Genomic DNA, 26,475 nt, shown 5'->3' on the forward strand with positions numbered 1-26,475 from the left:
TCATTACCAGCAGATTTATCTCTCAATGTTCCATCTTCCCTTTTCTATATAAAAAAAAATTGATCACCACCAACTAATGAACTAATTGGTGATTTTTTAAATGAATCCATGTGTTGCTGCCGCCATTGACCGACCAATTGTGAAAAATGTTTAACTTGATATAAGAATGGGACGTGGGACTAATAACGTGCACAAAATGTGTACTAGACAGACAGAGACAGAAAGAGACAGACAGAGACAGACAGAGAGTTGATAGAAGCTTTGGTAATTTAAAAAAAAGGGAAAAAAAGAACTATTTCTTATGTTGATAATACTTCACACTGCAATAACTGCCACTATTTGGAAATCTATGTGTTGTCTATGCACAATGTAAAGCACATTGTGCAAGTGTGTGTGCGTGTGTGTGTGCTTTCGTTATAACATTGTTCCTTTTATTTTGTTTAGAAATTGAAAAAAAAAATCGAAGATGTTTGGAGTGACTATATAAAAGATAATGATAAAGTTGTTTTTTTTCCTTTGGGAGAAAACACATTAACGCCGCCATTACAAGTATATAATTAAAAAGGTCTACCCAAGTTTCTGGTGTATATTTCAATGAGAGGCTAGGAGAAGGATGACCTCCGTCTAGAACTCTCTGTGACAGACGTGGCCGAAGAAAAAAAAACAACTCCCGTTTTATATGGCATAGTTTATTTATAGCCTATAATTAAATTTCAAGATTCTACTGGCCAGGTATCTGGTATCTAATGATAGGTGGACTTGGGGGAAGTTTATCATTGATCTTTTGACTTAGTGGCCAGCGCTTGATATATAAGTCGCAAGGGGAGACAACGCTAAGTGATACAGAGATAAGGGGAAGCGATCTGTTATTAAATAATCAAAATAGCTAAACTAACTCTTTTTTTTCCACACTAATTCCCCCACCCCCCACAAAAAAATCCTTTCCGCTTCTTACGCCACCCCCCAATCCGGATTCTTTTCGACCAACATTTCAACGAGAATGACCAGCGCCCATCCCAGGGGAGTAAGTTGATCCGTTGATCACTGGGTGTAGACTAATAATCGTGCCGCAGGCGAGGCGACTGCGTGGGGGCGCGAAACGTGTAGACGTGCCTCTCAATTGAAGCGGTGTTGGGGGGGGGGGCGGAGGGAAAGGTCCAAGAAGGGAGTGAATTGGGGGGGGGGGGGAGGACAACTAGCCCTAATCGAGTCAGCTACTCTTCCATAACGGGTCACACCTCCAAAAGGATTTTTAAACATTCAAAAACGGGGATTGACCCAAGTATGGGAGAGAGAGGGGGGGGGGACGGAAACTAAAGCCGAGTAGACAATTTGTCAGTACTGGACTTAGCAGCAGAAGAAGAAAGATAATAGAGATGAGACACACGGTCAGAGAGAAAGGTCAAGGACGGATGGACTTAACTGACCATGAAAGTGTAGGTGGGAGGCGAAATTCATTCACAAAAATAAAAATGTCCACACGATAAGGAGGAGGGGGTGGGAATCCTGTAGGTACGGCTAAAAAAGGAGGGGGGGAGTGGAAGTGGGGGTACTCTAAGGATGAAAAAAAAAATAAGGATGAGACGTTTATTTAAGTTTTGGATGAAGGGGGAGAGGGGGGGGGGGGCGACACTGACCAGAGTAAAGTGATAATCATTCCTGTATCCAGGTGGGTGGAACTTGGAAAATAAATACAGCTCAAGGAAGTCAAGGTCACATGGATCACCTGTACTGCCATTCGAAAATAGATGGCGTGATACTATCAACTGACTGAGGCGAACAAAAATAATTTCTAAAAAACAAAATGTGTCGACTAAAGATGTATAGTTAGAAATAAATGCACTAATAAATGAGAGAATGCAGTCAGTGCGCAATATTCAATACTAATATGAAAAATACGGTCTTTTCATGTTTCAAACCTGAAAAAAAAACACTTTTTCGTCAATATATCTCAGGAATATGCAAGAACTTGTTTCAATAGACTTCATTTTTAGAATCAATTTGTAACATACTATCATAATAGAAGTACCGTTGTTGCATTTTTCATACACGAGGAAAAGTCTTTTTAAAAAAAAAAGAAAAGTAATTTTAATATTTATCTTGACATGTAGAAGTTGGATGTTTAATGATGACGTAGTTTCTTCCTCTTTCAAGTCACTTTGACTGCACGGTGTATGTATATATCGAATAGTCCACATCGTCCGAATTTTTCAGTACGGAGCTCGTCATTTCCTTCACTGAGGTATACATATGCATATGATAGCAAAGATTTTGGGCCTATTAAGGGTCCCAACTGTGGCAGCCCATACTAACCGTATGGGCCCCAACTGGGAGATGAACATTGGCCCAAACGGGAGCCCTTAGGGCTGAGTCTGGGCTCAGTCAGGGGGTCCAGATGATGCCATGATGGAACCCTGATGGGGCTAGTATGGGGCAAACATTGAGGGGCATGGAAGGGGCTAATCACATGGGCCCCATTTAGGGGATGAACATTGGCCCAAACGGACGCTCTAGGGGCTGAGTCTGGGTTGAGTTAGGGGGCCCAGATGAAGCCCTGGTGGATCCCTCATGGGGCAATTATGGGGGCAAACAATGAGGGGCCTGAAAGGGCTAAACACATGGGCCCTATTTGGGGATGATAGTTGGCCCAAATGGGCGCCCTTAGGGCTGACTCTGGGTTCAGTTAGGGGGCCCAGATCACTTATGGTTGCAACTGTTCCAATCTGGCACACGTCTCTTTCTGTATGTCATCCTTGATCAGATTCTTAATGTCAGCCAAGATCTGTTGTAGAAAGGTGCACAAGGTCTCTACTACTTCGGGTTCTAAATCAGATGTCCGGATCTTCTTCTCGGAGTCGTGCTTGAAAGATTTCATTGTTTCCGCTTGTCTTCAGCCCTCGCTCACGGAGCTCTGGCCTCAGTTCTTACCATTCAAGTTCGTAGAGCAGTTTCAAAAGAGCCATACTAAATCCGATTCCACTTCTGACACCAGTTGTAACGTGTTAAATCGTAGATCGGGAATTTGTCAATATATTAAAGTGATAATTCGTGGCTTTCGTTTAACCCATAACAGATTGTTAAAATATTAGAGTTTTTGCTTATGTTTGTTTTTTACAAAGCTTACATCAACCCCCTCTTTCTGTCGGTATGGTAAAAAGCTTGCACACGTTATTTCTCCCGCATCAGATCTCGGATGAAGTTGAAATTTTACACAATTATTTCTTTTACCAGACAACAAAAGAATGAAAAAAAAATCAATTATTAAATGAATTATTGGTTAATATGTTATTTTGATTGGTATCTTGAGGAATGGGAAAGAAATCGTACTTGACAGATGCGGTGGTATAAGTAGAATTAGTCCCCTTGAGGACTCTTAAGCCCTGAGACAACATTTTTAATGCATTAAAAAAACGATTATGTAAACATTCACAAAGATAACACTTTCTTCTCTCCATCCCCCACCTTTCTTATTCTTAGTTTCAGTTTGTTGTTTTTTTTAGTTAAATTTTAGCCTAATGCGAGCACTACAATATCCACCTTGACCTTCCGCCCCCCCTCCCCCAAAAATGTTCAGATGATTAAATTCCCTCTAACTGCAAGACTGACTGTCTGACAGTGAACAAAACATTCAAGTGTAACTATTTTTCATTTTATAAGCAATATTGATAAGGCCATAAATAAAAAGTTGCGAGCCTCCTTGGATTAATGTATTTAGACATGCATGATTCAATTGTATACAAATAAATTCGTTTTCAGCTCTAAGCGTGTGACAATAATTTTAATGAGATTCTAAACTTTTTTGTTTTTGGTTCAGTGATACGGGCAAAGTCTTTGCGTTTAGTCACGCAATGCGTGTCGTTGCGACCATTCAGTTGTGATTGATAGTTCATTGAATATACATCTTCGTTTAAATGAAAGTTTAATGAAACAAATTACTACCAACAAAAAAAAGTTGACCTACATGCGTTTCAATCCGGTCATTGGATAGCAGCCTATAGTATATGTACTGGATGTGTTACATAGTTAACTACCATTACAACTATAGGTAAATATGAGAAGAAGTAGGTACCATTCTATGGTATTGAAAGAGTTCTTAGTACAGTTCGAAGTCATATCAAAAATCTTTGTAATACAACAGAGATACGAGGTCCAATACCAAGTGATGATTTTATGATTTGACAGTTGCTAAAAAGGACATGAAGTGACGTCACCAGACTGAACACTTTACAAAGTCGCATCAATTAACGTTTGAAGTCACTGAAATAATGGATCCGTTAATGACCTTATCCCATCATGACCTTCTTGTCTCATTATGACCTTCTCAGCCCATAATGATCTACTTATCTCATAAAGACCTTATCCATAATGACCTTATCCAATGATGACTTTCTTATCCTATCATGTATTCTTATCCCATCATGACCATATTACATTCTGTGATAACCTCCACGTCACTAGTAAAGACAAGTATGGCTGGTTTAGTCAGCAGTGAACTCATCAAAAGCTGCAAAGTCTTATAAATTATAGGCTGAACAAAGAAAAAAATCGCAAGTACAAAAAAACAACGCCTAGTTTAAGGACGACAAGCCCAGAACGAATGTGCTCAACAAGACAAGGTTCTAGCAAACGTCACCAGACTAATTCATTTCCTATGTCTGCATACAAATCCATTTTAGACGTCTACTGACCAAACTATTTTAGATGTCAAGATCATTTTTTTTAAAGCCAACTGGTAGGGAAAAAAACTCAACTTTTTTTTTTTAATTACAAAACTAAGGAGGCAAAAAAATCGAGAAGTTTGCAAATGAAATAATTTTGACGTCAAAAAAGTCAACAAACAGGGTGGGGAGCGGGGTGGAGGGCGAGTGGTAATGCACTTGCTTTCGAATCAAGGAGTCCTGGATTCAAAGCCGGTGAAAACTTTCAAATTTCCGGATTTTCAGGACGCCTTAGGGTGTAGCCCAACTCTAAAGGGTACCTAAGTTTAGGAAAGTAAAGTCGGTTGGTCATCGTGTTGGCAACATGGCATTCTCTTAATAAAATTACCAGGCCATAGTAACAGATGACCTTTGCATCATCTGGCCGAAAGGGACTCTCCATTTATACGTAAGATAAAACACTGCTTGTTCATCAATGTTCATCTTGTTTTGTTTTCATTTCGTTCCGGCGCCTATCTTCTAATAACCTCTTCTCAAAACATGTAGACATGTGTCTGTAATGGCGACACCGTGAAATAGTGTATGCAGTATCTATAAGCCTACCACTAACAGAAGATGAAATAAAAGATGGAAAGTAGGAGTGGGAACGGGGTCACTCGTCCTTGACATTCCATCACATTGTTTCCAGATGATGTTTTAAGTGAAAGAATAGCTATGTGGGGGACGGAAGGTGGGGGGGGGGGGGTAAAAGTAACCACGACAGAAATTTGAAGTGGTCAGCCGAGTACATTCAGATCGGACCACAATGAAGCAGATCTACTCTCCCGAGTACCTTCAGGACACAACCTTACTGCCTTGATGAAAACAGAACGATTCCATACAAGACACCATTTTCATGGTGCAAGCCACGACAAACAGCCAACTGTCAAAGGTAGTCTGAGCAGCCCGAATGATGGTTAAAATTAACTTATAATCAACATCGCTTAGCGCGAGGTCCCGGGTTCGAATCCTGGTGAAGACTGATTTTTTTTTTAATCTTTGGGAGCCTCTGAGTCCACCCAGCTCCAATGGGTACCTGACATTAGATGAGGAAAAGTAAAGGCGGTTAGAAGTTGCTCTTGGCCACAAGACACCCTCGTTAACCGTGGACACATAAACGGATGACCTTTACATCGTCTGCTCAAACAGATCGCATAGTTTGAAAGGGGAACTTTACTTTTTAACCTCGCTATCAGCAATGTCAAGTGAGTGCAAAAAGGACCAATCGTCTGAACGCTTCCTCTTAAATAGAGCAACTCATTATGAAATACATTTTAAAAAGAAGCGGGGTAAAGTGAATTTATTACGAAGTGCCCCAAACATGTATAAGGAATCATCGGAAATGAACTATATAATTTACTTGGGGGGGGGGGGGTAGACAGAGAAACACTGGTTTAAGCGCGTTATTGATTTAATATTTAAAACATTGACACAAATATGGAGACGTCTGTCAGTGTCAACACACAGAATAAAGACTCTAAACAAATGTCTGACAAAACGAAGAGTTCAACTTGGCGATGACATAAAAAAATTGGAATGTTTCTTCGCAGTATTGGAAGACAAACGTCTAGCTACAAAAGAAAATGCTCTGCACTATTTATTTTGTCAATCAGTATTTTAACATTGTATGTTGACATCGTGACATACGCTTACATTTTTTTTTCTTGTTAAGATTCAAATTTTATTTTTACATCTCACTCTTATAATTATTATATAATTTAATAGCGATATATTTTTTAAAAAAATATAAAAGAAAGCGTGAAATCTGTTCTCTGTTTTAAGTGTGTTTCACTTTTGTTTCGTTTCGTTTTTAGTCAAACCGAAAACAAAGTTACAATCAAATCTCTCTTATAATCTGGAAAAAAAATCAAAATAACTTCAGCACACAATATAAACCATATATAATTGGAAGAAAAAAAATATTTATATATAGTAAGCCCTATGTCCCCTTTTCAATATGAAACAAAATTATGAAATCAATTGGTTAATTTTTATGGATTCATGTTCTGTCCGAGCCAATGAAGACAGTGTGAAAATGTAGGCCTAAGTTTTAACTTTATCCGAGAATGGGAAGCAATAGAAACCACGTTGTTACAGACAGAGTGAGTTGATATTAGATTTGTAACAAGCCACATATACAAATACTGTTTTTTTTTTAATTATCTAAGGAAAAAAACTGTAAATGTATAGCAATATATGTCAATATTGTAAGATTTAATTCCCTTAATCAATATCAACATAAACTCATTCACCAATCGTAAACAAACAACATTTAGTCACGTGATAATATTGTTAGAACTACGAAAAAAAAACTGTCACGTGATAGCCATTGTTTATAAAAATTAGATCGTAATTTGTATAGAAGAGATAGAGAATTGCGTGGCTAAGTGTTGTTTGTTTACGATTGGTGAATGAGGTCCATTGATTAGTTATTTTTTTTTTTTACTGAATTACACCTTGTTAGGTACTATAAATAATATTTTCAAAGTTTTAACTTGATCCTAGAATGGGTAGTGGAAGAAATGACGTGTTTAGAATTTATACCAGACAGACAAACAAAAAAATATGGAACTACTGAAATAAGTCCAGAGCGCAATAACTCTAGCCCCCCCCCCCTCCCTTTTCCCATGACAATGACAACGAAAGCACGTCTGAGGACCTACGGGATAAAGAAGGGACGCAGGGAGCATGAAAGACCTTCCAATGTTGCAGTGTCCAGGGTCAGCGGACACATCACGGCCTGCCAAGATTCATGAAAGTAGACAAGTGGAGAGAATGGGTTTCCTTACATTCCCCATTCACCTGGACTTGAGAGTTTAGCAGTGCAGATGTCTTCTTCCTATTCTTCCAGGTTCACCTGGAATTAGTGTCACGGTGACCGGTTAGAATACTGGGGGGTTGGGGGTGTCAATACTAAGATCGTTGAAGGTGATAGACAGATAATCTAGCAGACGGCTATTAAGTATCAACTTCTTTATGTAGATCTTTAAGTCTCACTACACAAGTCCTTCTGGTGATGACCATGACACTAACATAAAGCACATTCTTTGCCATTTTGTAGGTATCACATCTTATCAACAATGTTTGCAACGAAATATTGATTTTCGTATTGTTTCTAGACCTATCAAATGTTTATTCCACCATCTGGTATGTATCAACTCATGAAAACTATGCACAAGTGTGCAAAAATAACCCACATTGTTATGTAATAGAACATATTGACCGATAATACACATGTCTTTGAGAAATCGAAATACTTTCTTATGACACTGTATTGATTGCGCAATTACCAACCATTCTATAGAATTAGATCATCTATCTTTATATTATATATAATGTTTTTTTTTTTATTTTCGTTTAATTATTTGTCTATACTGCCAACTTTTTAGTAGGGGCCACTTGATAAAGCACTAGGAATTATAGCTTACTTAGTCTTTAGCTGTCTTCACAAAGATCTATCACTGGCAATGTCTGAAGCATCTTCCCACCTGGTGTCCACTGCTCTGAGGTCCTCCATGAATGTGTAGTGCCAAGTTATACGAGAACACCCGTTTGCGCTTTCCTCGTATTGGTCTCTATGTCATCGCAGCTGCTAATAATTATCAAATGCAATGGTTGGCTTTCTATCAAATTCAATATAAAATAGCAAGTATATTAAATTATAGACAGTATCATAGACAAGTGGATATTTAGTTGATTCCGTTGCTATAGACAAGTGGATATTTAGTTGATTCCGTTGCTATAGACAAGTGGATATTTAGTTGATTCCGTTGCTATAGACAAGTGGATATTTAGTTGATTCCGTTGCTATAGACAAGTGGATATTTGGTTGATTCCGTTGCTATGTCAACTATTATGCAAGTTGATAGTCACTACTATAGAAATACTCTGTAAAGATCAATTTGGGTGGTTAATGCACGTGTCCATGACAAACATGGTCAAAGCACCCACTGAATGGTCCAGATTTGAATTTTTTGGTTTTCAAATGTATGGCCGTAACTGCATCTGTCTATACTTCGCAGTTTCCTGTTATTTTGCCCTGAGGGTAGGAGAGACGGGGTCGTCGTTAAAGGTAGTGGTATGTTTGCACTGACCAGTACTGACCACCCATCCAACTACTCTTTTCATTTACCTGGCCGGATTGTTGTTTTTCTTTTGCCGTCTTTGTTAGCCCGCCACCTTTCTATCCACCCTCTCACGCCCCACTTGACTTCTCCCAACCACCTCCCCCCCCCTTTTTTCCTTTATACAACTGACCACTGGTCACTCTAACCTTGGTCCACAGCTTATGTTACCGCTATTTTTTTTCTTCATTCATAACCGCCTCTCCACCACCCCCCTCCTGCCCCCGACCGAAGTGCCTCTCTTAGGTCTGTCCTTAGCACCGGGAGTCTAATTGCCCAACGCTCAGGGTCATCCCTTCGCTTTGTACAGGGGCGTATGGGGTAGGAGGTATTAGATTATTGTGCTATAGTCTACGAGGCACGGACCCTCGCCCAGCTTCTCCTTATCTTTCTACTGCTTATTTGTCCAAGCTATTACTTTTTCTTTCCAGAAAGGTGCGGTCAAGCATTCAGATTCGTGTCTCCCCCTCCCCTCCGTAAATAAAAAGAGGAAGGGATGAATGGGGAGTATAGAGGGGGGGGGGGGATTATTTCATGCAGATGTTAGCCCATGCGTGGCGTCACGGAGGGATTAGGTCAAAAGTGTAACAGGCTGCAGAGTGGGGGAAGCGGAGGTGGTGCTGTACATCTGCCTGGTTAGAACGGTAAAAGTAGACAGACTGGGTCAAAACAGTAGAATGGCGCACACAAATGTTGAAGAAAATAATAGGGGAGAAAAAAGGCCAAGGACTCCAAAAAATGCAATTAAATATTAAAAGAAACTAAAAAGGTTGCCATAAAAACAATCTTGAAACTACACAAGTAACTGTTTTAACTGCAAGATACACACACAACGAGTAATATGACACACTAATGAGATCCGCACTTTTGCGAATTGAAAGTTGATACAAGATGTCGTAATGAGACTTTTCTGTATCTAGGAACAATATTAGAAGTACTATTGTATAGCAAGCTTTGTTTACAACTGTTGTCAGGGACCGGAAGTCATGAAAGCAGAACTACGTCTGTTACGTCATTAATCCATAACTTGTTGAACGTTTCTTTCTTGCAATACTTCTGTTCATTCTTTTTTCGGGGTTTGAACTTCAGACCTCGTGGTTCGGAGGCTAAGTGCAATACACTGGGCCACCAGGCTCATCCGACGCTGTAACAAGGACATAATCATAATGGGCAATACATGGTTGGGAAATCCTACATTTATATCGTTCACAGTCGTTAAAACAGATTGAATTGTTGTAACTATTGTTGATTCATAAATAAATACATGTACATTGAAATATTAAGATTGTTACTTTTTTTTCTTTTATAATCTCTGTGATGTTCGTATTCAATAGTTCATCGGATGTATTACACCACATCTCATCGTATTATAAGTGGGAAGACAACTCCATGTATTTTTGTTCAATCCCATGAGTTATCTATTATGTATGAGCTGTTAAACAATAATACACATTTGAAAAAAAAAAAACAAATCGTACACTATGGTGGGAACTTGAAATTGCAAAAGCAAAATATCATTTCAAATAAAATAAGGAACACACAAAAAAAACACCGGATAATGGGAAAATGAGCAGAGATGAGGAAATCAAGGGAGATAATCTTTTGTAAAACTTCTATAGGAATAGATTGCTTTTCTTTTTATGAATAACATTGAAACATAACCATGTTATTCTTTATTTGGAGGCATTTTATCAATGAAATCAAAAGAATGTAACTGCTGACACTCCAGAAGCTTAAAAAAAAAAAAGAATCAATAGAAAGTGGATATTATATGCGATGTTTTGACGCAAGTCGTTTTGGTGCGATAGACGTTTTGGGGCAGCCGTTTCGAGTTCAAAGGTCCTGGCGACCATGGGCGTAGCCAGGGGGGGGGGGGTTCTTGGGGTTCAAACCCCCCCCCCCCCGAAATGAAATCCCCCCCCCCAGGGCGGGGGGACGGAATTAAATGACTGATTTTTGCTTTCATTTTGTTTATTTTAGGTGAGATTTTAATACTAAATCATCACTTACCACAGCACATCCAAGGCAGTTTTGAGTTAAAAACCCTCTACCATGGGGTTTTGAGTTTAAATCCCCCTACCAAGGGGTTTTGAGATTTTAAAAACCACTATCAGGGGGTTTTGAGATACAAATCCCTCTACCAGGGGGCTTTGAGTTTAAAACCCCCTACAGGGGGTTTTGAATTTTAACCCCCCTACCAGAGGTTTTTGCAGTTAAATCCCCCTCTTCTATAAAACAAAACACAAAAATGCAAACAACAATCCCGAAATTCCAACAGCACAGTTGAGGAAGATTTTGATTTAAAAAACCCATCCAAAATTTACGATAACCCCATCTTCAATAGAAAAAAAGAAAATTACACACTCAAAATTCTATGAGCGTAGCCAAAGGGGTTTTGAGTTTAACCCCCCTCCCCCTTCCAGTTGGGGTTTGAAGCTAAAAAGTACCTCTTCGATATTAAAAAAAAAAGCAAATTACACCCTAAAAATTTTGAGTTTAACCCCCCTCCCCCTTCCAGTTGCGGTTTGAAGCTAAAAATTACCTCTTCAATATAAAAAAAAAAGCAAATTACACACTATAAAATCTATGAGCGTAGCCAAAGGGGTTTTGAGTTTAAATCCCCCTCCCCCTTCCAGTTGGGGTTTGAAGCTAAAAAGTACCTCTTCGATATTAATAAAAAAAGCAAATTACACCCTAAAAATTTTGAGTTTAACCCCCCTCCCCCTTCCAGTTGCGGTTTGAAGCTAAAAATTACCTCTTCAATATAAAAAAAAAGCAAATTACACACTATAAAATCTATGAGCGTAGCCAAAGGGGTTTTGAGTTTAAATCCCCCTCCTCCAGATGGCTTTTTCTTTAAAGTTTAAAACCCCTCCAGATGGTTTTGAGTTTAACATTCCCCTACAGAGTGTTTAGAGTTGAAAACCTCTCTCTTCAATATTATTTTAAAGCTAACTACAGTCACCAAATTCTATGATCGTAGCTAAATGGGGTTTTGAATTAAAAAAAAAAACAAAAAAAAACCCCAGAGATTTTTTAGTTTAAAACCCCTCAACAGATGATTTGACGAAAAAACTTTCCTTTTCGATATAAAATCTAAAGCGAAATACAGGCATTTAATTCCAAGAGCGTAGTCAAGAAAGGTTACAAATTTCTACCAGTGGCTTGGGCTCCATTAATTAAGTGTGAATAGTCTTCTGCCGAAATTGAAAATCATTAAATGTGTCTCAACAAGATGGCTAAGACAGATTTTAGGAGTCAGTCATAGAGATCGGGTCTAAATCAAAGAAATCATATGCCGAACTGGGAGTCGAATCCTTAGTAAGGTTGTGACAGAGCGTCGCATGAGGTTTTGCGGGACATGTTTTCCGACAAAATGAATTACGCAAAATAAGAGTTGCGGAAACAGCTTGCCGGAAAATGCGCCCAACGGCGCGAGAGGGTCTAAGTCAGTAAGAATAGCACATTAGGTTTTTGAAATAAAACTTTTTAATAGCAAGATAATGCACTGTAGATACCTCAGAATATGCATTTTGTTGGCTTTCAATACCAGAAATAGTGCTCGGCGGCGGGGCTTCGCCCCGCGCTGGTGGAGCGCTGCGAACTCCCCCAGACCCCCTTGCTAGCAAGTGCGGGGAGTCTACAATAAACAATAAACGTCTTCCGAAAAGGTCAGAATGTAATAAAGATTAATTATGTACACACACACACATATATATATATAATTTTTTTCCGCGGGGGGGTGGGTAGTTATGGGGGGATCCCCCCCCCCCAAACCCTCCCCGAAAAAAAATCCTGGCTACGCCCATGCTGACGACTATACATAAGACACTAATCTTCTTATATCCACATTTGTTATTTATTTTACTATTCAAAAGTACAAACAGTATACACACTCTTTTCCACTAAGCTCGAAAAAAAAGTTGTAATAATATTGACTCTCTCATGAACGCACAATGCGAACTATGGATGGCTGCCTTGTCGTATGGTTCGGGAACATGTCCTTCTAATAGCCCCAGATTCGAACCCTGCAATCCCCGCCACACATACATTAGAATGTTAGTGATATAATCATAATTAACCTTAAATCCAAAATACCAAGGACAAAATAACACACACAAAATACGATTGAACGCAAATACACATACAAAACTTAGATATGAATTTGTCTATTTAAGGACATAATAAAATGAACAAAAATAATGTGACTAAAACATTACGCGCTAAACTGGCTGCAACAAAACAAACATCGCCTCAAAAAAGTCCAGCTTCGATAGAAAACATCTGCTATAGCTTCATTTTAAAAGGAGGTGCTAAAGGCCGGAGCTGAGGAGGGTAAAGGCCGGAGCTGAGGAGGGTAAAGGCCGGAGCTGACGAGGGTGAAGTCCGGAGCTGAGAAGGGTGAAGGCCGGAGCTGAGGAGGGTTAAGGCCGGATCTGAGGAGGGTGAAGGCCGGAGCTGAGGAGGGGAGGTGAAGGCCGGAGCTGAGGAGGGTGAAGGCCGGAGCATTTACCCCTCCTAACTTTCCAATAGCCTATAACATGTATATGTATTAGAGATTTGATACTGCTTCCTTTAGAAAATCACCCCTCTCCCACATCGCCTACACACTATCAAACTCACAGTCCAATAGTTAAGAGAAAGTTACAGTCTGCCTATTAGATATTGTAGAGGGCCACTGTGGCTGAGTGGTTAAGTGCTTGGCTTCCGAACTTGGGGTCCTGGTTTCGAATCTCAGAGAAGACTGGGATTTTGAATTTCGGGATTTTTATGAGTCTACCCAACTTTAATGAGTACCTGACTTTAATTTGGGGAAAGTAAAGGCAGTTGGTCATTGTGCTGGCCACATGACACCCTGCTCATTAACCGTTGGCCAAACAAACAGATGACCTTAAAAGCATCTGCCCTATATATGCAAGTTCTGAAAGGGGATCTTTACCATCAGAAATTGCAGTTGATGGGAGAGAGTGGTAGAGTGAAGAAGTTTAAATGATTCAAACAAGAAAAAGGCCAAATATGTTTTTCATATCCCATCCCAAACTGTGGGAGATGGGTGAACAGAGAAGTATAGAGGTGCAGATTTTAGGGAGAAAGTGGAGATGGATTGGACACACCCTTAGAAAAGATACCAACAACACAGCTAGACAAAGGAAAGATGATTCCAGTTTTGTTGCTGTTTTCAATTTTAAAAAAGCTGTAGTTTTGGACAAAGACAATCTTTTACACAAAAAACTTTTAAATGATTAAAACTTCAATAAGTAAACAGGCATTGAAAGTAGAAAAGATCTGCAATGCATCAAACAAGAACTTTCATGACAATGAACATTATTTAGCTATACACTCACATAGTGACTAGAAGCTTTTTACAGCACAGTTAATTTTTTTTTAAAAAGCATCTCCCAATTAATCAACATTTTAAATAGCACAATTATATCATTTCATGCCCTGGCAGCTACTGTTTTGATTGGTCTTTTAAAGTTGTTGTTTTTTTTTAAATCAGTGTTTTGTGGGGGATTGTTTTTAGTTGATTCTTATATTTTGTGTTGTGTTGTTGTTTAATCCAGTAAATTTGGGTGCAATACAATTTAAAGATTAGATTTTTTTTTACCAGTTTTTCTCAAACCCTTTTCTTTATACAGCTGTAAGTTTTGTAAAAATTAAATGTTGTAAAAGTAGCCATTCTGACATATCATTTCTGTATATATTTTATTTTAGCAATGGGAAAGCATACTTTAATGGCAGCACCTTTTAGTATGAATAGAGTAAGATAATAACAAAGTGATGACTGTCTGATCATGTGTTAGGAACTATGTTCAGTTATCTAACGTCCTGGGTTCAAACCCTAACCACAGCCATCCCCCATTGTCCTGCATGAAGTTTAAACTAAGATGTAATTATCTACAAGATCTAATGGAACATCCAAAAACATCGAAAAAATTGACAAACAAACATTAGGTATTGATATAATAAAAAAAAATAGAACATTCTATTTCAAAATTTTAGTACTAGAAACCAGAGCAGAAACTGTATGAGCATGTAAGCTCTCATGATATTTAAAAGAAGAAAATAGAGAGAGTAAAACAGCCTGAAGAAAACAGTGGCATAAAGAGAAAATAAAAAGGGGTTGCAGTCACCCAAGGTTCCAGAGAGTAGGGTGTACCAAAACAGGATATCAAAACACAACATAAATTATCAGATAATAGTGTGGTTGTGTTCATTAACTTCATGTACATTCTATGTCAGTTTTGTTATGTTTACTGGTGGCTCTCATGCAAATATGAATAGCAAGCACAATTGGAAGATGGGTAGCGGCAGGCTTAACATGGTGCCTGTCACTATCAGAATGGAAGAGGATACACACGCCTTACATTGGTAACACTATAAACATTATTGTAGCATTAACATTTTTTTTTCTCTGCAACCACTGCACTAAATCTATGTGGAATTTTTACTACAGAATTTGTATTTAATTAATATTGTGACAAAAAAAAAAAAAAAGAAACTAACATAAAACTTCAACGTTTCAGCATCTAACTCAAGACATAATGCAGCACATGCATTAATTGACATAATGAAAATAATTAGTAAATCAATCAAATGTCAAAGGAATAACTACCAAATTGAATTAAACACTTACAGCTTTGACATTGCCAACAGAGCGAGTGAAGACCGGAAGACCGCTGCCACTTGTCAGACAAATGATGTATGCTGCCATAGTCTTGAAAATCACACATATACATAAACAATATCCTGTAATGTAAGTCAAAATTATGTTAGCTAGTTGGCTGAAATTATTTGTAAATAACATAGATAAATATAGTTCATTCAATCTGACAGCAAGTTTATGACTTGAATACACAGCAAATAAGAAACAAAGCTTATAATAAAAAAGAAATTTGTCCAATTTTAGAATCATTTTAAATATGAAATTATACTAATCAACATCCTTAAAATGGTTAGTAATTGTAAGACATTTGCTGGCAAATATTTATAATTAACTTTGGAATTTTTGTAAGCGCTAACCAACAAGCATCTAAACCAAACTGATGCGGTCATAAATGCACCAGACTAATCTTGACTTCAGAATGGAAGACCTAATCTGCATTTTCCTAAAATCTCTGTTTTGCATTACTATAAGGAGGAAAAAAACAACCTCATAGCAAGGAAACTTTTCAAACACATTCCCAAAACATCACTGAGAACAAAGCCACTTCGATGAATGCTGCTTTTAAGAAATTATGGTGCCTCACACTAAGCAGAGATAAAGGCCTAATTGAAAAACACAATACAGAAGAACACCTGTAAGTGTGCAATAGGCTGATATACTCTTTCAGGCTTCACTTAACCAGGGCAGAGTACCAAAGGACTGGAAAGAAGCTAATGTCACCCCAATATTTAAAAAAAAATTTAAAAATTAAAATATTTCGGCATTAATGGTCCACTGCATCAGTGGATTAAAGATTTTCTGATAGGGAGAGAACAAACTGTAATAATAAATGGCTCTAAATCAACACCGATAACAGTAAACTCAGGTGTATCTCAAGGAACAGTCTTGGGTCCACTACTATTTTTAATTTACATAAATGATTTACCAAATTGCATTACTTCAGGAACAAAAGTCAGATTATTTGCAGATGATTGCATAATATATAGAACAATAAAAACAACACAAGACACAGATATTTTACAAAGAGAATTAGATGAATTACAGAAATGGGAATCAAATTGGAGCATGTCTTTCCACACAGAAAAATGTCAGTTGTTAAGAGTAACAAAAAAACTAAAACAAATTAATTCCACTTATCTTATTCATGGCAAACCAGTAACACAGACTAAAAACGCAAAATACCTAGGTGTTATAATAAATGAAAAACTGTCATGGAATCCACATATTGATGAAACTACAAAAAAATCAAACAAAGCATTAGGATTTATTAAAAGAAATTTCTATAAATCAAATAAGAACATAAAACTAAAATGTTATTTAACCTTGGTTAGACCAATAATAGAATATGCATCCTCCGTTTGGGACCCCTCAACTCAAGAAAACATTAAAAAACTGGAACAGACACAAAATAGAGCAGTGAGATTCATAACAAACCAATATTCACATTTGACTAGAGTAACACCTTTAGTAAAATCACTAAATTTAGAAAGCCTTCAGGACAGAAGGCTCAAAAGTAAAGTAGCAATCATACATAAAACACTGAACCATAATCTTCAAATACAAAAACAAAATTTAATAAAATACTCTGAAAGACACAAAGATAAAGGCACATTCCTTGTCCCATATGCTAGGACAAATTTGTACAAGCACTCCTTCTTCCCTAGTGCTATTAGAGCATGGAATGGGTTGCCTGAGCTAGCCAAGAAAACCAGTGACTTGGCAGTCATTGATTAATATGCATGACTAAATGCATGACGCGAAGGACGTAATCATCTTCTTTTTTTAAGTAACGTCTGTATTATATAAGATAAGATAAATAATGTCAATGAAAACTATTTGCACAGAATTCAAAGAAGGCAATTAGAAAACTCACAAATCATAAATGAATACATTTCATGTATACATTTTGTATACCATGATAAACAACCTGATCCCCCTCTAAACTTTGATTAAAAAAAGTGGTCCTAAATGTAAACAATAAATGAGTTAGTGTGTTGTTGTTTCATACATTCCTTCAGAAGTGAAGACTATACTCTATTTAAAACACCTCCTTCATGATGACAATGGATGCAGCCCAAATCATATATTATATTAATAAAGCTAAATCTACAAGAAATTTTTATAGCACATGAATTGACCTTTGCAACCTAGATCTAGATTTTTAGAATATTATAACAATAAATTATACATCTATCTGGCTGCCTGATTTTGTGGTATAACATGTAAACCCCTAAATGTAGTGATGATGTACACAGGACTGTCGACTTGGTGGTCCAGGGTTCAAACCCTGCCCACTGCTAGGTTTGGGTTAGGATGCAATAATCTTCTAACCTGAAGGCAAATCTGAAACATACGTACTCTAATTCTAGTTCTAGTTTAGATAAAATATTTTGTTGGGCTAATCATCCAATGATTAAAGAAAAATTTGCTAAAAATTACTTATTAAATAATTTATTCAAGTGTCTTAGGTTTGCTTTAAGTTTAAGACTTGGATCTAGATCTATATTCATTATCCTAGATCTAAATCTAATTAAGTAATGTCTTAAATTTAAATTAAAATAAATTATTATAAATTTAAAATCTAGATTAGATCTGGAATAATCCAGATCGAATGAGAATCTAGATTATTCTATTCTAGATTCTAGATAATATAATCTAAATCTAGATTTCTAGATTATCATTATGATTATAATGATTATTCTAGATCTAGATTAGTAGATCTAGATCTAGTAGATGATATTTAATCTAGATCCTCTAATATACTTTACTTAGTTCTTTTTAAATTTAAAGATTTAGAAGTTAAAAGTATTTACCATAAATAAATCTACGGTAGCATTAAATAAGTGCTAAGTGTTTATTAGTTATAAATATTATAAATACTTCGACGTCCATTTTGTAAACAAATCCGTAGTTACTTCCCCTTCACCAAGGTAAAACTAAAAACAAAAACCTGAAGTTGAAGGAAGAAATAAAGTCAAATCACAGAACTATATATTTTTAATATTATCATTTCTAATTTACACAGGTTAATTATTAAACAGAATTATTATTAATTACCATAGACTATAGTAACTTACTAACTACAGATAAGTAATTGGTCTGCTAACATATACAAGTGTTTTCACTCCAGCATAAACACGCTTTCGAATTCTTCTTAATATTTGTACTGATTATATATCTTCTTATCTTATATAATAGAGACGTTACTTCAAAAAAGAAGATGATTACGCCCTACGCGTCATGCATTTAGTCATGCATATTAATCAATGACTGCCAAGTCACTGGTTTTCCTGGCTAGCTCAGGCAACCCATTCCATGCTCTAATAGCACTAGGGAAGAAGGAGTGCTTGTACAAATTTGTCCTAGCATATGGGACAAGGAATGTGCCTTTATCTTTGTGTCTTTCAGAGTATTTTATTAAATTTTGTTTTTGTATTTGAAGATTATAGTTCAGTGTTTTATGTATGATTGCTACTTTACTTTTGAGCCTTCTGTCCTGAAGGCTTTCTAAATTTAGTGATTTTACTAAAGGTGTTACTCTAGTCAAATGTGAATATTCGTTTGTTATGAATCTCACTGCTCTATTTTGTGTCTGTTCCAGTTTTTTAATGTTTTCTTGAGTTGAGGGGTCCCAAACGGATGATGCATATTCTATTATTGGTCTAACCAAGGTTAAATAACATTTTAGTTTTATGTTCTTATTTGATTTATAGAAATTTCTTTTAATAAATCCTAATGCTTTGTTTGATTTTTTTTTGTAGTTTCATCAATATGTGGATTCCATGACAGTTTTTCATTTATTATAACACCTAGGTATTTTGCGTTTTTAGTCTGTGTTACTGGTTTGCCATGAATAAGATAAGTGGAATTAATTTGTTTTAGTTTTTTTGTTACTCTTAACAACTGACATTTTTCTGGGTGGAAAGACATGCTCCAATTTGATTCCCATTTCTGTAATTCATCTAATTCTCTTTGTAAAATATCTGTGTCTTGTGTTGCTTTTATTGTTCTATATATTATGCAATCGTCTGCAAATAATCTGACTTTTGTTCCTGAAGTAATGCAATTTGGTAAATCATTTATGTAAATTAAAAATAGTAGTGGACCCAAGACTGTTCCTTGAGGTACACCTGAGTTTACTGTTATCGGTGTTGATTTAGAGCCATTTATTATTACAGTTTGTTCTCTCCCTATCAGAAGATCTTTAATGCACTGATGCAGTGGACCATTAATGCCGAAATATTTTAATTTTTTTAAGCAAACTATGGTGGTGAACTTTGTCAAAAGCCTTAGAAAAATCTAGTAAGAAAGCATCTATTTGTTCACTATTATATATAATGACTAATGCGTCTAAAATCAAATAAACTAGTTTTAGTATTTAACATCCATGAAGATTGCATGATGCTATATTGTTTTCTATTTAAGCGTGTTATGCCAGTTAAGATTACTGTACTTTTTTTTTTCTCTTTGAGATCACACCAGTAAACTTTTTAGAATGTATATTCTAAATGGCAATATCTAATGTTGGGTAGTTTAATTCATAATCAATTCATTGAAAGAATTAATACATTATTGATAGAGTCATTTATTGACTGGGTATTAAATGGGTGATCTAAGATAAGTCTATTGTAACTGAGTAAGTCTATATAAAAAAAGAGTTAAACCTACTGAAACTTAAAAACTTACTTGTTAAACAACTTTGTTAATATCTGAATTTATTTTTGATGAAAAGTTTTACTTCAAAGAAATGTAAATGTTACTGTTATCTATATAAATGGAGAATCAAGCATAAAAAAGTTATATAGAAGCAATTACTTTTTCTGTAATACTAACAGAAAAATATACATAAAACTTTCAGATACGAAAGTTATTAATAGGCCTATTTTTTAAAACTAAATCAAAGCAAAAATATAAACCTTATGTACTACAAACCATACAAAGGGATTTTTTAACAGTATATTTCTTGCAACTATTCATTCTAGCAAGAAAGAAAAGTTTGCAGATCAGATTAAATCTAAAAAAAGAAAGAGGCAGCAGTGCTAATAGGCCTACTATTATGTGAGAACATTGGCGTTACGTATAGCGTACGTACGTCTGTAAGATCTCTTCGTGTTCAGAAAGTCGTCTGCCGTGTACCTATTATTATTTTGTCCCCCCCCCCCCAAAAAAAAAACATCAACAAAACTGTCATAGGGAGACTTCCACTGGCTCTTCCTTGCTGGTGCCTAACTTTCTTTTACCGAAAGTCTCGCGTTAGAATAGACGTACAGGTTTTCGTTTGCTTCCTTCCAACCCCCACGTGGTGACTCCTCTTGTCTAAGTATGTGTACCGCGAATCTTAAACGATGTACGGACACCACTTGGCTTAGGGAACGAGCTCCCATGCGGACACAAATATTTCTCTATTGGTGACATGATCTCGGTACGACTCCTAGGATCCTTGTTAGCTATCACTGCCACGTTTAGCCTGTTTGTGACTTTTCTGGATATGACTTGCAAGTCTCGCAAGCCGCATGTGACTTGATGCATGAACAGTGATTACAGCAGTAGTTTACAGTCACAGATACTAAAACAGAGGAATAGCTGAAGTTAACACCCATTTTAAAGCTTTAAAAATATGTATAAAGGTCTCTTTTTTTTTTTCAATAGAGGGGTAGGACAGTAAGACAGAATTATACAAAAAAGAAACGTTTTTTAATATTCTGATTGATCCTTAACATAAAAACTTTAAGTATAAATAATATTAGCTGAATGTTAGTTGTAAACATTATTCACGGTATGCTAATACATTTACACACACACCAAACTGCATACATAACATAGATAGGAATACATATATACGTACAAGCACTCTCAGAGTCTTTCTGTCTTTCTCTTTCACTCGCTCTCTCTCTCTCTCTCTCTCTCTCTCTCTCTCTCTCTCAACCACACAATCAAGCAAAAGTCTAGTACTAAACATAACACCACTTAATCATTATCAACAATATCGTTATTTTATATATCATATATGAGGAAGTGTGCTCTGAGATGAACCACAGTCGTTCTACGACTGAAGGAGGCCAATGAATGGATATATATATATATATATTGGTTACCATTTTGTTTAAATCGTAAATCTGTTTCTTCAGTTAATAAAATGTACATTTTATACAAACCGCTAAAAAATAAAACGAAGATTTATTTATTTTTTTGTTAAAATTTTTTTTTTATTTAAACATAGGCCTATATATGAAGAATTCAGCTTTTTTTTTTTTTTTTTGTTCAGTGGGTAAAAAGGAAGAGGGTGGGTCGGAGCAGTGACAGGACTACTTAGATCTATTTGAAAGTCAAACTCCATCTTTCTTCTTGCCATTCAGCTTCGATTGCGCATGCGCCACCATATCGTCTTTATCTCTCACTAAAAATTTATTTTCTTTTTTTTTTTTATATTGGACCAAAAAAAAAACTAAACTAAAATCGATTACTTAAAACGAAGCTGAAATTTGAAGAAAGGCGATTGGGGAAGGGGGGTAGAAAAAAAAAAGAGTGGTTTGTCAAGGGAGGGAAACCCGTCTACTACATTTACTTTTAAGCTCTACCAGTCAACTTTTGGAAGCACTCACCCCGAAGTTCCCCCATCACTTCGCCCCTCCTCTTTTCCATTTTTTTTTCTTTTTGCTCAAGTTCCTCGCTTTTCAACTCACATTTAATCATAAGATTCTCCCATTTTTATGGACACCCCCTCTTTTCTTTTTTGTTTAGACCAAACTACATCGACTTTACCAGAGAGAAGACAACAAGCCCCTACTCCCTTGGTTCAATGCCTCCAAGACTTTCTCCACTTTCATATTATTATTGTGTCTCTCTCCTCTCTTGCCTCCTCCTCATATCTGTCCCGTTCCTTCCCAAACCCTCTTGGCATTGCCCTTGTTTGAGAACTAGTTATCTCTTCAGTATTGATTCACTGTTGCAGTTACTGTTCTTGGAGTCCTCGGGGTCAAAGTTCGTGTGCAAGCAGACGCAGGAAGAGGCTCCGGGATTCTCGGCACTTTCAAGACACAGATATTTTTGTTTTCCCGTTATTCTTGGTATGGAACATACAAAAGGAAATAGTGCATGGGTTATATTCATAGACTATATATATAGTGCATGGGTTATATTCCAAAAATTTGATGTCGTAACCAAAATAAAAATGAACATTAATTCACAAATAATTTCTATATGTATTTCGAGATTTTCATTAAATGAATGCTGGATTTAGACATTCTAAGGCTCTCAGCTATTTAAGAGAAAGGGCCATTTATAAGTCAGTTCCAAATAAGATTTTAGATCCTTAGAGGGTTGACCTGATATACAGTTAAGAAACAGATAGTGCAGGGCCGGCCATAGACATAGGCAAACTAGGCAGCCGCCTATGGCATCTGATTGGTGGGGGCCTAGCACAAGATTCAATTTTTTTAGAGAAGAAATAGCGAAACTTGTGTTCAGTGTTATTGCTGTACCTCACAAGGTTAATAAATAAATTGCGTAATTTTATTTTTTTCGCTGTTTATTTTTTATTATTCAATTTGATTTCGGTCACCAAACTCACTTCGCCTAGGGCCTCCAATTATCTAAGACCGGCCCTGAATATACCTCGAATCATGATTATTTATATCTAACTCAGTCGGACAATATCTTGGGGTGTACGACAAAGAGTGAGAGCCCTTATTACAGCTACAGACTTTGTCGCCTATACGTATATCCTGCTCAGATAAAAAGGAGGCAAATCCAGAAATTGCAAACTTTTTTTTTGTGCATCTGGTCAACAGAATGCTTACATGTTATAAACTATATTTCTTATATAAACCTTATAGCCCTAATCATGTTTGTACACTGTTGAATTGAATTAGAAATAATATTAACAAAGTGCAGTCCTTTTTATCTGTAAAGTTGTTATGTTCATCCAATAGAATCCTACACATTGGATTGACATCATGGAAATAAAAACCTCATACACGCTCCACAAGCAAGCCTTTGTAATGATATTTTCGCCATAGTTCCTGTAACTGTTGTCAGTACTGTAATACTGCTATGGACGACAAGCCCACGAGAAATGTACCTACAAGCATCCTACAGAACTCGTGTAATGTATTGGATGTATCTAAACTTGGTATCATAATCGCAAGTATTATAGCGTCCTGTCATTACAATCTATACTATAAAGTAGAATGTGAGGTGTATGTATGTATGTTACTTATAGACATCAAAACCGCTTGACCAATCTTGATAAAACTTGGCAGGAATGTTTCTTAGGTACCAACTTAGACCTTAGTGTATGTATTGTAGCCCTAAAACAAACTTAAGACCCTAAAAAAAAAAGTTGTCCAATTCTATTACAGCTTTAGTATTTTATGGATCTAGGCCATGTCTACAATGTTGACATAGAAAAGATCGAAAGGATTTAGACCTAGATCTAATTTTTAGAAATACACTTTGCGCAGATAGTTTTTTACTTTGACACATGAAAATACAAAAGAAGATCCATTGATTTTATTAGGCTATATAATAAAATTAACCTTCAATTTTGTGTTTCAAAATCATTTTTTGAATTAATTAGTTGGTTATATCTGTGACTGCAGATTTCCTGACAAACATTCTTTCATTATACAATACCGTAATGAATCGCTTACTAAAAATTAATTCGTTTAATTGTTTACTTTATAATCCCATCCCTAGATCTAAAACTCTAATTCAACTCTAGAGGATAAAACTTCTCTTAGCACAGATAGTTTTATACTATACTACTAATTATAGTCCATTCATTTCCTATTTTGATCAAATAAACATTCAAATTTGGTTTTCTAAAGCATTTTTAATAGACTGCATTCGTTTACGAAAGCTACGAAGCCGAGTTGAGATAGGCCTAGATCTATATTCATTCATGAATCGCGTACTAAAAATTATTTCGTTTAATTGTTCACTTTATAATCGCTATCGCTCTTTTCGTTTTTAATAGATATGAATGTATCGACTTCGGGTAAACCCATTTTCGCAAAACTAATTTTATTTTCGTAGCGAAAGAGAAAAAAACTTGAAAGGATCATTAGCTAAGTTTAACATACATCTAAATCCAATCCACTAGATTAGTAAACACAAACTTAGACCCGTAGGCCGCGGGTAATGTCAGGCTAGTTACTTAATAAAGTAAAACTCCATTCACTATGTAGTACTCTTGCTTTGTTTGTGTATGTAGGCCTGCCTAATATGAGAAGAGAAATAATATCTTGACTCTCTAAACAAGATTGTTTTTGTTTTCGTGTCGAGACTATCCAGTTTTATTATTTGTTCTATACAATGCTTTTTTTTTTCTTCTAAACCTAACCTCGATTTGGTAACGAGGCCCTGGTAAAGCTCACTCTTGTGTAGTGTCTCTACTAGTTATGTGGAGAAACAATGTCTCCAAGATCAATAAACAAAAGATACTCATTTTTCTTCTCTGCGCGTGTCATCCATTGGAAGGGGTCACAGCTCACGCCCTTGTTTTTAGTCCATGACCTTTAACCTCTCCCTTTTTAAATACCCTCTTTCTCTCCCCCCCCCTTTTTTTTTTCTTTTTCCAAAGCGTCCACATTTATCTTTGCATCTTTTTGTCCCATGGGAAGGGGAGGAGGCAGACTTGTCCCTGGTATTGATTGGTTCTTTCGCTTTATAGTGTCACCAAAATAGTCTAGAGATATGGCATTGGTAGCTGTCATTGTAGGTCCTCGGTAGCAGGGATTGTTTTCTTATTGTAAGGTTTTATCTGAAGAGTTCTGTCCATGACGGCAGATCAGTTTTGTTTGTTAGAGTATTATCCTCATCTGTACATTTTTTTTTATTATTTTGTATAAAAAAAAAACTATTATAACAATTAGAGTAGAATTAGTGTAGTATTAGTTTGAGGTGGCTTCTAATGTTCTTTTTTTTTAAATAAATATTTCTTTCTCTGATTCTTTTTTTCCCAGAACTTGCCATATTTATTTTCTTATCTCTGTAACTTTTTTTTTTCATCTCTCGTTTATTCTCTTAACAACTCTTCATTCTCTCTCTCCCTCTGTTTCTCTCTCTATCTCTCTCTCCCTCTGTCTCTCTCCCTCTCTCTCTCTCTCTGTTTCTCTCTCTCTCTCTCTCTCTCCCTCTCTCTCTCTCTGTTTCTCTCTGTTTCTCTCTCTCCCTCTGTCTCTCTCTCTCTATTTCTCCTTTTTTTTCTATCCACTCGTCAATGTGGAGTTTAGAAAATATATGTTTATTATGAAAACATTATTTCATGATAATATCTATATATTACTTGAAAACATAAATTGTGGGAATATCTACATGTACATCGAAAATATAAATTGTGAGAATAACTACTTATTACATGAAGAAATCAGTAGGCTAACTATCTTATAATTTCACGAAGACAGTTTTAATTATGCTTTGCTTTAAAGACACTTTTGAAGACATGATTTGTGAGAATATCTGCTAAATTCTTGAAAAGATTAGTTGTAAGAACATCTGATAATTTTTTGACATTAGTTATGAAAACATTTGCTTATTTCTGGAAGACATTAGTTGTTAGAATATCAGCTTTTTTGTTTTGAGGTCATTAATTATGTTTATGACATTGTCAGCTAATTAATCAAATACAATAGTTGTAAGAATAACTACTTATTTCTTGAAGACATTAGTTGTAAGAATATCTACTTATTTCTTGAAGACATTAGTTGTGAGAGTATTTACTTATTTCTTGAAGACATTAGTTGTAATAATATCTACCTATTTCTTGAAAAATTAGCTGTAAGAATATCCACTTATTTCTGGAAGACATTAGTTGTGAGAATGTCTACTTATTTCTTGAAGACATTAGTTGTAAGAATATCTAATTATTTCTTGAAGACACATTAGTTGTTAGAATATCTACTTATTTATTGAAGCCATTAGTTGTAAGAATATCTACTTATTTCTTGGAGACACATTAGTTGTAAGAATATCTACTTATTTCTTG

At 36.1% G+C, this 26,475-nt stretch overlaps 1 protein-coding gene across 2 annotated transcripts in view; it reads right to left on the minus strand.

Annotated features, from left to right (window-relative positions):
- LOC106051583 (protein fuzzy homolog) overlaps positions 1-18,410 on the minus strand; it is an 82,256-nt gene extending 63,846 nt beyond the window's left edge. Inside the window, exons 1-2 of one of the 2 annotated variants that reach the window (XM_056044165.1) lie at positions 18,302-18,410; positions 15,459-15,571 (exon numbers count right to left, since the gene is read on the minus strand). In XM_056044165.1, the coding sequence (XP_055900140.1) occupies positions 15,459-15,536 (78 nt within the window). In that variant the 5' untranslated portion in view covers positions 15,537-15,571; positions 18,302-18,410. The remainder of the gene's footprint in view (positions 1-15,458; positions 15,572-18,301) is intronic. The other variant, XM_056044166.1, reaches the window with a different exon arrangement.
- Positions 18,411-26,475: the final 8,065 nt, after the last annotated feature.

The sequence above is a fragment of the Biomphalaria glabrata genome, chromosome 10, assembly GCF_947242115.1.
Source record: "Biomphalaria glabrata chromosome 10, xgBioGlab47.1, whole genome shotgun sequence".
Classification (NCBI taxonomy): domain Eukaryota; kingdom Metazoa; phylum Mollusca; class Gastropoda; family Planorbidae; genus Biomphalaria; species Biomphalaria glabrata.